Genomic DNA, 11,763 nt, shown 5'->3' with positions numbered 1-11,763 from the left:
ACAAAAGTTGGTCTCTTCCAGAAATACAAAAATGTAAAAATTTTTATTGCGATAACCGATATTTCCTTTATGAAATCCAAAAAATTCAAAACTAGTACCATGAACTGGTAGATCCTTGCATGGCACAATAAGAAGGTAGAACAGCTTATTAGGTTTAAACAAAATTTGACATTCTTCCTCATTTTTGAAATTAGTTAAAAAAGCTAAAAGAGCCTGGATTTTCTTTAAAGACGTGATTCAATATTTCAATACTATTAATATTCCTATTGTGCGCTACGTGCGTTCTTGTCAATGATTTTGAAAATGTTTTGTTTTAATTATTTTAAGCAATTACTACAAAAAAGGCCAGCTGGTAAATTGACGTTTCGTGTTTATTTGTTATTTGTGGTCGGAGCTATGAATTTCAAGAGTTGAAAGTTAAGCTGAGAATGCATAAAACGTTTTTTTGACTGGCTGGCTTCTTCGGAAAATAACAAAGAAGCATAGAGCTAAAATCGAACTAAGTCAACCTAAAACTCCTTTATTCCTCTACGAAGAAGCCAGTCAAATATGCACTTTATGTATTTCCAACCTATAAAAAGCTTGAAGTCATGGCTTGGCATATTAATGTCAAATTATAATGCAAAACGACGGCAGGACTTTACTGCGACTCTGTAATCCTTCAAGCTTCATATGTACTTGCATCTTAAGCTGTTTAAACAAGCATGGTAGAAGAATACAGGTGGATGTATCAATGCTTGGGAAGATTGATATGTAAAAAATTATTATTTTTTTAGAATACAGGTAGATGTAGCAATGCTTGGGAAGATTGATATGTAAAAAATTATTATTCTTTTAGAAATTAGGAGATTTGTAAAAGTTTTCCTATACGACGTCAATCGGAGATTGTTTGATATGCATTTTTGTTAACAATTTTAACATATTTGAATACTTTTTCATTCAAAAAATTCAGTTCCAAAATTGTTTGCGATGCGATAACCTGTATTATTCTGCCAGGAAGGAAAGTTAGTAATCGCCTTTGTTTATTTTCCTCATTCCTTCCTCATTCTTTTTTTCATTCTAAATTTGAATTTTACCCGCCATTGTTATGCCAGCTGTTGCTGCGCGTTGCCTCTTCCACTTTCTATACATTCGTGAATTCATTGTGTTGCTCCTTCCTTCATTCGCTATTCTCTGTGTGTTAGGTGGATTGGTGTATTTATGTATGATAGTTGTTAATGTGTTTGTGTGCAAAATGCACAGAAAGCACAGCGTGGCAACTCTATTTCTTTATTTGAATTTAGCCGCCGCCGCGTCTTTTTTGTTCTTTTATTTAATCCTACAATTATATCCATAAATAAGAAAAAACGAACTTATTGTTAAATCTTGTTTGTGTTATTACTAAAATTCGTCATAAATTGTCATTAAAGTCGCGTATTGGGTTGAGGAGGAACGTCCTTCGGACACAATTGGTGGTACAGCGAAGCAACAAGAGATTCTTATCACAAAACTTTATTGGTGAAAATATAACTTATTGTAGTTAGCAGTGTCTTTCCAATTTGCCCATCAAAAATGAATTTCGATGAGGCAAAAGAGAATATACAACCCTTGGCACAGGGACGAAACGCAAGTATATTGCAAGCTTCCCTTAGAGTGGAATCTGCTCAGGAATTAATGGCCCAAAGACATGAATTGGAAAGAGAGATACACAATTACACTGGCGATGATCCCCTTAGTGCGTGGTATAACTACATCGAGTGGATAGAGCAGAGTTTTCCATCGGGTGGTAAAGAATCTGGATTACAAGAGGTTTTGGCCAAATGTTTGTCGCGATTTGAAAGCGAAGAAAAATATAACCAAGATCGACGCATGATCAAGCTCTACATTAAATATGTAAGTTATCGTATAACTTTTCATTGATTCAAACAACATAACTACTGCTGTTACTATTTACAGATTGATAACCACAAAGATCCCGCCGAATGCTATCAGCAGTTATTTAATGCTGGCATTGGAACAATGGTTTCCGATTTGTATATTGCATGGGCCTATTGTTATGATCTTGTCAATAACACACGTAAAGCTGATGAAATATTTCGCCGCGGTATTGCTTGTCGGGCCCAGCCCTTGGAAGAACTACAAGAGGCACATCAGCATTTCGGTTTCACTGTGGCCCAACGTTTGATGTACAAGGATGATGATAATGTTCAAGAAGAGACTAATCGGCAGATACAGGAACGTCGTCAGGCATTATCATCGTTGAGAGGACATCGCCGCAAACAAATGGTTGGTAGTGTAAGAACAGGAACAGCCATTAAAAGTATTGTGCCAGGAACAGTTAAGGTAAGAATTCAAAGGAAGAAAAAGAAAAAAACCCTGTTTATGTGTTTCAAGAAATTCTCTAATTTAATTATGCATTTTAGACCGAGGCCGCAAATTCGTCGGCTCGAGGTAATGTCCGTGTCCAAGTATTCAAAGATGAAAATGTAAGCCCCAACTTAGTAGTTACGGATCCATCTACTGAATCAGCTGCTGATACAACATCGAAAGATGATGGAAAATCGGTGGTGCGCTCTATTATAGACGCACAACGAGAACAAGAAAATCTCAAGGAGCCTGGTCCCTGGAATAAGCCACATGCAAAAGGGAAACTTTTTTCCAAAAAAGTACCAACGAATGAATTAGGCTTTGAGATACACGAAGATGAGGGAATTAAAGACGAAGATAAAGAAGACGATCAGCTATTGCCTATAAAAATATCATTTGAGGAATCCAAGTTTGACAAACCTATTAAATTGCCGCAAAACTTTTGTTCTCGAAATAGACCCAATCACGATTGGATAGTCCCCGTAACGACTGAAGAGCGTCCAGACAAAAATGTTCTACCACTATACAATAAGTGTAAAATGTATCCTCGTCCGAATGTCGAGTTTCAACCAGAAGAACTGAAGGCTTATGCGTTCTTTAAAAAACGAAACATAGAGAATTCGTTTGTGACCAAACGTGATAAATTCTGGGGCCGTGGTCCACTCTATAATGTACGGCAATTTCCTCATTTTGCCAAGCAATCTAAGCCTCAGGAACCAAGTCCCATGGATGATTTTTTTGCACCGCCAATCATGCCAAATATATTGGTGCCGTACAAGGAAATCTATAACGTGGAAGAAAAGATTGAACGTTCATTCGAAGAAATTCTGGCTCAAAGAATTCGGCGCAATGAAACCATTATTCAAACAGCAGATATGGAGGAAACCATTTGCGCAACTAGCGAAAAAATACAAAGACGTAAAAGCTTTTTCCCCATGCGCAAATCGATTGCTCCCTGTCCCAATAGAGGAGGAGCTGGAAGAAAATATTCTATAATGCCAAGTATTGCAGCGGAAGAAGATGAGGACAGTTGTGAGGCTAAGAAGCAGGATAATCAGGGTGCAGAAAAATGTTTGCCCATCTTTGAAAATTGCGAAGATATACAGTTTCCTAAAATACTTTCCAAGTTGCATGCTACTAAGGAACCATCTACAGAGATGATTTCCAAAACAGAATTACCCAAAATTTTCTCAAAAATCCAGAGTCATCAGGAGGAGTCTGCATCAAAACCTGTTAGTGTAGAATCACAATTACCCCAACAAAATTATGGAAATCCCGATTCAAAAGATATAGCTAAGAAAGCTGTTATGGCTGACTGTATGGAAAAACCAACAAGTGCAGATGCAAAACCCCCACCAACCATACGTATTTTTGAAGATTCGGTTAAACTGCCAGAAGCAGCTAAAGTTTCTAATATTGTCGACAAACCAAAAGCAGAAGAACTGACTTCAAAACCGGTAGAACGATTTGAAATCTACCAGGAAGAAACTAGTTTCATTAGCCCTGTCCCAAAGACGTTGCCATTAGAGGCTGAAACGACAGAAGGTTTTCAATTTAAAACCCCTTTGCCTCCTTCAACAACAGCAAGTCAACCCAAGTCAAATAAACTACCATTTGAGATTTTCGAAGACAATGGTACTGCATCTGCACGCAAATCTCCCGATATGGCCTGTGGTTCTGGAGGTTTCTTTGATGCTGACGAAACTTGCTCAACACAAACTTTCAATATATTCCTTAAAGCTCAAAGTGTTAGTACGCCCAAAATGAAACCGGAACCTCAGAGAATTTTCGGCAATGTATTGAAGGAAACGGCACCTCCACCGGCGTCAGCTGCTCAGGCTGTACCAAATGAGGAGGAAGCAAAACACGTTAATGTAGGTGGTGCTGCTATAGCTTTACCTGAGATTACGAACGATGAAAATTCGCCAGCCCCCGCTACTCTGTTCTCCCCGCAACGTAAACAACTATCAACCATTTTGGAAACATCAGAACATGGAACTACACAAAGTACCCATACGACCGGAGCAACTACAAAGTCAACAATTAGTTCCCCAGAATTAGATCAGGAATCCCAGGCGCAAGCTATGGCCAATACGCAGCACCAACCTACACTTGATACTGTCAAGGAACGTACAATAGAAGATTCTATATCACCAACACCTCCCCAGGGTCCCAGTTCCTCGGACAATATTAAAAAAGTCGAAAAACAGCAAATTATTGCCGCAGAAAAGGAGCCAACAGGTCGTGGACTAGAATTCTCAATTTTCGAAGACACTGCCATTGACCGAAGTGTGGGACAAAAGAAACTGGCTGACCAAGAGAAGGCACAGTCAAGGCCGTTGGCTACTCCGGGAGTTGCGAGACATGAATCGTCGGTACAAAAAAGCGGTCGAGGAATGGGTCCATTGAACTTTTCCATATTTGAAGATAGCATGGATAGAAATAGTAAAAAGCAAAATGTCGGAGATTTTTCTCGGCTAGAAGAAAGGGAAGACACCGATGCGGGCTATGTTGTTAAACCAGTACGTTTCCAGGATGATAAAACTGAAACTATATCTAAAATGTTATTGGCGCCACAGAATCCAATTAAATTCCAGGAAGACAAAACGGAAACTATAACGAAAATGTTGATGGCGCCACCTCAAGTAGTAAAATTTCAGGAGGACAAGACCGAAACCATTTCCAAAATGTTATTGGCTCCCCCAGCACCCGTCAGATTTGAAGAAGACAAAACAGAAACCATTACAAAGTTCATGCTGGCTCCGCCTCAACCGTCAAAAATGCCCGAGGTTGAGCTGTTGCCAAATTTATCAATGAAAGACAACAGTTTGGCTGCATCCAAAAGCCAAGATAACTTCTTTGAATTCTTTACTCAGTCGCCGCCAAAGGCCTCTAAAGGCGGGCCTAGTAAGAAGCTGGAGAAGCCTTTAATGGGACAGCTGCGTATGGCAGCAGATAGTATGACACCTGTAGCACAGAATCCGAAACGTGTTTGCGATATGGAAACCCCAGATCAATTAAAACAAAAATCCAAACCCTTGGGGTTGTTTAAGGAGTCAAAACCCAGCAAAAGTGTTTTGCGAGATTCATTTATTCCAGATTTCAGCTTGACTGACGACTCTGCGCCACCAACAAAACCGCAACAAACAAAAATTGCTAAACCCAAATCCGTGCTGAGGGACACTTTTATACCGGACTTTTCACTAATTGAAGATAGTCAACCACAGCAGAAAACATCCCAACAAAAAGTCACAAATGATTCATTTTTGCCAGACTTGTCACATATTCCTGAAACTCAACAACAGGGCCACGACTCCATAATACCAGATTCTCAGCCCATGCAGACCTCAAGTAGCAGTCGATTAAAACAAAATTCTCTTAAGCCGACAATGCAATCATTTTTGCCTACTTTTGCCGATGAATCCATGGTACCCGACTCACAGCCAACCGAAAACTCTTCCATGCGAAGGAAACAACAAAATTCAATGAAATCTTCGTATGTCTCTGATTACCAAATGGTCACCGAGAAACAGCCTTTATCTAATTCGGGAGAAGGCCAACCGGCATCTATGAGGAACATACTTACCGACACATTTATGAAAGACTTTTCAGAAATCAAGGAACCACCACCCATGCCGATGGATGTTAATGAAATGACTCTAATACAACCAAGTAAAAATAACACCACACTAAAGCTTCTAGAGGAAACAATAAGCCATAAACCTAGTGAATCCATAAATCGGCCATTGAGCGGCAATGTGAAATCAGCTGCATCTGGCTCAGGTGAAAAATTAAGTTTCTTGGCCTCTAATCCCACCATTCAAACCTCAACCATGGAAAACAAAAAATCCTCTGGCAACAATGAAAAATATTTTGAATTAAATGCCGAGACGGAAATGTTTGGCACCAACATTAGCATGATTAAAAACTCTACATGGCTACCAAATCATGGTCCAATGTCGTCGAGGAATTTATCACATATTCAAGAAGACTCTTTACACATTAAAGCAGAGGAGTTATCAGCCGAGACTTCGTCTAAAACAAATTCACGCACACTGATCAAGGACGTATCTAGGACACAGACATCGATGTCGTCACAGCGCAACGATGCGGGAGCAAGAGAAATGCCTCCCCCACCACCAGCTATCCAAAGCAGTATGATGGATTTACCTAAACCAAAATTAAGCTTTCTTGACAACACCTCCAAAAATATAATGACTGGTGGTGGTATATCACGTTTTAGTATCGATGTCAGCCAATCCGAATGGGCTGCCATACAGGCCCAAAAACAAAAGCAACCTACAAATTCAACCAGCATCAGTACACGTCATATCGAGGAACGCAATGAGAACGATGACGACGATGATTACGGTGAAATGAGTATTTACTATAAACAAACACCCAAAACTCCCAAGGCACAAGTTCATGTATGGGAAGTGGCCGAAGATGATGAAGCCTTTAAAACGCCCAGCAACAATCGTTACATGCATGCCGATACAGATCTTAATCAAACTCAACATTTAATTGAAAATATATGCGAAGATCCGCATGTTAATCCGTTCAAAGTGGACCTGATCAATGCCTTTCTGGAGCAAATACACTTCTCCACCTATATACAGGAGTTGACGCACTGCATGATGGTCCGTAGTATACATCGTTTAAAGCCTTCGTCGAAATTCAAAATTAATAGCGTGGAATTTGAAGTTATGAAACTGATAGGTGAAGGTGCATATGGTGCGGTGTTTTGGTAAGTTGAAAGATTATCCTATCCTATGTGTGGTTAATTATTTGTGTTGTTTGTTCGACTTTGTGGATCAGTCCTGTTTTTGGTTTCGACCTCTTGTAATATATTCAAAAAAGTTAAGGATTACAAGAAAATTGTAGAAATTGGGAGTAGGGAGAAGCATTTTCCGATACCATCGCGAATTTAGTTTTCTGACATCACATTGTATTTAGAAACTGAAAAAGGTAACATAAGTAAATCGTTCAGAATATCGAGATGTCATATATTTACCATGCAAATAGTACAAAAAATATGCCAATAGTAATCGTTTCGGAATGGGCCCAAGACCAGAGCTACCACTTGCATTCTTCACTGCATAGGTCTATATCAAAACGAAGTCTTATGTAAGAATGCTCTTCAACTTTGAATTAATTTTGACATTTAATTATACCCTCAGCCATATGGCTAGAGAGGGAGGGTATATATCATTTGATACGACCAAAAAGTGCCTCATCGAAATAATGGTTTTAGACCCTAGGTCTCTCTGAACCCAATCCGTTTCAGAACATTTGGAGTCGATCCAGCGATATCCGTCCGTCTGGCTGGCTCGAAGGGAGTATCCGATTTGAACCAAACTTGGTACATCGTAGATTTATTGTCAAACTTGTATCGAGTTCGGAGATGGGCAATATCGGTCTACTACTTCTGGTGCTTCCCACACAAAATGTCAACATTTTCAAAGAAAATAATTTACTGATTTACTGCACAGAAAGAGAAAGTATAATTCGACTTTGCTCCAACTTTGCAAATCCTAATATTTGCATCAGTGCTTGGTCAGGTGCGAAAATGGGCGATATCAGTCCACTCCATCAAGTACATCCCCCAAAAAGAGTAAAAATTTTGAATAATTATAAATATTATAAAATGTGATGTAAGTTTCCGATTGTCTTCAAATTACACACATCACAATATTTTTGTTAGTCCCAGGTCTGTTGTGAAGGTGGAATATATCGGTCCACTCCTTCTGAAGCTCATAACACACGAAATTGACATCCGATTCCATTCAGACTTGGCACATCGCAATGCTTCCATAAACACAAGATCTGTTATAAAAATGGCAGAGATTGGACCATTCCTTCTGGTACCAACCCCACCAGGATTCAAAGTTTTAAATAACCAAAGCGATCATAAAATAAGAATCCGGTTTTCTTCAAATTACACACATCAAAATATTTTTACTAAACCAAGGTCTGGTGTGAAGATGGAATATATCGGTCTACTCTATCTGGTACCTCCCCCACAAAGGGTCAACATTTTTAAGTATCCATGAAGCTCGAAATTCACAACCGATTCCATTCATTTCTATGTTTCCGTAAACACAAGATGGTAGAGACTGGGCCATTCCTTCTTGTACCTACCCCACAAAGGGTCATAGTTTTGAATAACCAAAACGTTTATAAAATCAGGTTCTCTTTGTATTTCACACATTTTATTATTTCTACTAACACAAGATCTGCTGTGAAGATGGGATATATCGGTCCACTCCTTCTGGTGCCTCCCCCCATAAAGGGTGAACATTTTGATGAGCATCCATGAAGCTCATAAAACGCGAAATTAACATGAGAATACACTCAGGCATGGTACATTTCGCTATTTCCATCAATACAAGATCTGTTATAAAGATGGTACAGATCGGACCATTTCTTCTGGTATCTCCCCCACAAAGGGTTAGCGTTTTGAATAACCAAAGTGATCATAAAATGCGAAATAAGCTTCCTGTTCTCTTCAAATTACACACATCATTGTATGAAAATGGGATATTATTCGGTCCACTTCTTCTGGTATCTCCCCCACACAAGGTTTTGAAAAATAAAACGCTCAAAGAAAGCAAAATAAGCATCCACCTCTCTTCAAATTTCACACTTCCAAATATTGTTGCTAAGGCAAGATCTGTTGTGAAGATGATGTATATTTGCAAACCCCTTTTGGTACCTCACCCATAAGGGGTCACAATTTCCAATATTTATATCAGTCATAACTTGCGAAACAAGTCGGCGATTCTTTACAACTTGCTATATCTAAATATTTCTCTTAACCAGAAATCTGATATAAATATGCAGTTTATAGAATTTTATGATTTCGCATAATATTTGATATAAATGTTCGATTTCCTTTAATTTTTGCTCATATTTTTATCTGTATTAGATGAAGTATAAAAAATGGAATACTTCGGCCCGACAACAACAACATTTTCCAAAAATTTGCACATATCTCATATAAAGTATAGGTATAAAGTATAAGATTTATATCAGTCTGATGTTAGATACGAATTGGGCAACTGCTTCGGAACTTCCCCCATAAAGGATCAACAGTTTGAATAATCATAACTCAAGGCTGGGGTTATACATCTGTCGGCAAAGCCGACTTATACTATTTTACTTTTTTCTTTTTATATATCATCATTAAAACTGAGAGATCCACGCCAATAAAGGAGTAAAACTAAGGAAGGATCTGCTTTATATAGGAATATTTAAATAATTTTTATTTTTTGTTTATTTACATTGATTCTAAGTTATCGTTCCATTATGCACATAAACAAAATTATTCTTTCCTATCTTTTAGTGGCAAAGAAACAGTCGGAGGCAAACGTTGTGCAATGAAACAAGAAAATCCGGCAAACCTATGGGAATTTTATATATGCCTTGAAATACACGATCGCATATTGGTCGATGAAATGGTAAAATGCAAAACAAAAAAAATGCAGATTATTTCTTAATTATTTTTTTTTTTAACAGCTGCCAGCTTATATGAACATAGATTACGCTTTAATTGGCAACAATTCCAGTATACTTATATCACAATTTTCACCGTACGGATCTCTTATAACGGTTTGCAACAAAATCAAAAAACACACCATGAAAAACGTGGACGAATATGTGGTGATGCTGATGGCCAATGAGCTATTGGAAATAATAGATCACTTGCATGCTGTCAATATTATACATGCCGATATCAAAGCGGATAACTTCTTGCTAATGAACAAGTAATATTTTTTTTTATTTGATAAACTTAAATCAGACGTCGTTAAGTCCTTTTTTATTTACAGATTACAATACCCCAGCAAGGAACGCTGTATACAGCTAATTGACTTTGGAGTCTCCATAGATATGAAACGTTTCAAAAAGGGTCAAACATTTTCCTTCATACACAACGACAACAGCTTCAAATGTATCGAGATGCGTGAACAGCGTCCATGGACCTATCAATTGGATTTGTATGGTTTGGCAGGTGTGTTGCATGTACTGCTCTTTGGAAAATACATGGATGTTGAGAAAAAGACTAATGGCATTTGGATGCATAAGACCCATGTACCACGGTATTTCAACAGGAACCTTTGGGATGCCATCTTTAAGGCCCTACTGAATATACGTGATTGTAATTCAATGCCCAATCTGCAGAACTTGCGAGCAATGTTAAAGGAGGAAATTGTCGAAAAGGAAAAATATGTTCTAAGAATGGTGAATGAATTCAATCGAGCATTAGCTTGATGTAGCTAATGTTCACTAGCAATCCTAAATGAATGTTGTGTCATCATGTCAGGAAAAAATATCTTAAATTAATTTCGCGTTTTTTTCGAATGTTTTACTTATTTTAGAAAACATTGTTTGAAAACAATTTTAGCTTTTATGTTATTATTTTATAAAGTACCATTTAGAAGCACGCAATTAACTAAGTATTTACAATAAATTATTTTTAACAACAAAATTTGTAATTACACCCACCATAAGCTTTGGGTCAGATTTCGTCAAGGAGATGAGACCATATTTTCTTAGAGACATTACATCCCTTCGAATCAGCCAATTCTGATTGTATTACTTGGAACGTGACATAGTGGTGACTTCACTGAGCTATCAATTTCTAGATCTACCGACTCAGATCCGCTTCTGACCAATTCATCTGCTGATTCATTGCCAGATATGTTACAATGACAGACGACTTAAACTTTTGTAGACTATTTCTGCATACCAGAACTGCCATAGATTTAATTGTAACCAGATTAAGAGCCTTTAAGGCCGCCTGACTATCGACATATATGACCATTGGTCCATTCAATTAATTGATTCTGTTTTCCAGCAGCTCCATTGCTTTCCTGATAGCACTGATTTCTGCCTGAAACACGCTGCAGGATCTCCGGATATTCAAGCATTCACAGCTCCCATTCCACTTATAGTTGATTATGCAACGTTTCAAACTTGACCGGAGGGAAGTTCTCTCCACATCCTCAAACAGTGTGGCGTATCAAATACCTTTGATAGTTCAAGGTTTACCAACACTGTTCTATGACTCGGCTTGTTCTGGCTTCCTCTTATACTGGGGAGGGTTAAAGTCTCAAGTGTTCTTGCTACTGGCGACAAAAGTCTGTATATAACGGATGACATTTGCAACATCACCCCATCATAAACTGAGGCGTTGCCTCCTCGGCGGGAAGAGATCTGATGCGACGTGGCACTCTTCCCTTCGCCCTACCTCTCTTGGGGTGCTCGACACATTGTCGGTTAAAATATTTAGCGCACCTATTCGAATTAGTCTCCATTGCGTCGTTAAAAGGTCCTATCATATTTCTTTTTCAGAGTTCGATAGCGATTTAACAGCTTACTCACATCGGTTCCAATGTTGCAACACTTCAGATGGTC

The 11,763-nt window shown here is 38.4% G+C and overlaps 1 protein-coding gene across 1 annotated transcript; it reads left to right on the top strand.

The window, feature by feature from the left end:
- Positions 1-1,215: 1,215 nt before the first annotated feature.
- Positions 1,216-10,834, top strand: LOC101887526 (probable inactive serine/threonine-protein kinase bub1). Its single transcript, XM_011296658.3, has 6 exons — positions 1,216-1,872; positions 1,936-2,322; positions 2,403-7,093; positions 9,692-9,806; positions 9,865-10,112; positions 10,176-10,834. Exons 1-6 carry the CDS (start codon positions 1,552-1,554, stop codon positions 10,615-10,617), a joined length of 6,204 nt encoding a protein of 2,067 aa, XP_011294960.2. The 5' UTR covers positions 1,216-1,551; the 3' UTR covers positions 10,618-10,834.
- The last annotated feature ends 929 nt before the right edge of the window (positions 10,835-11,763 follow it).

This window comes from Musca domestica, unplaced genomic scaffold (assembly GCF_030504385.1).
Source record: "Musca domestica strain aabys unplaced genomic scaffold, Musca_domestica.polishedcontigs.V.1.1 22, whole genome shotgun sequence".
Classification (NCBI taxonomy): domain Eukaryota; kingdom Metazoa; phylum Arthropoda; class Insecta; order Diptera; family Muscidae; genus Musca; species Musca domestica.
The sequence above is the reverse complement of the archived record's forward strand: the minus strand, read 5'-3'. Positions and strand labels throughout refer to the sequence as shown.

What these genes read in the sequence shown, in the direction of transcription:
- LOC101887526 (XM_011296658.3), top strand. Translation starts at nt 1,552, where the DNA reads ATGAATTTCGATGAGGCAAAAGAGAATATACAACCCTTGGCACAGGGA. An exon ending in TCAAGCTCTACATTAAATAT is followed by an intron (nt 1,873 to 1,935) that starts GTAAGTTATCGT and finishes TACTATTTACAG; the next exon opens with ATTGATAACCACAAAGATCC. An exon ending in AACTTCTTGCTAATGAACAA is followed by an intron (nt 10,113 to 10,175) that starts GTAATATTTTTT and finishes TTTTATTTACAG; the next exon opens with ATTACAATACCCCAGCAAGG.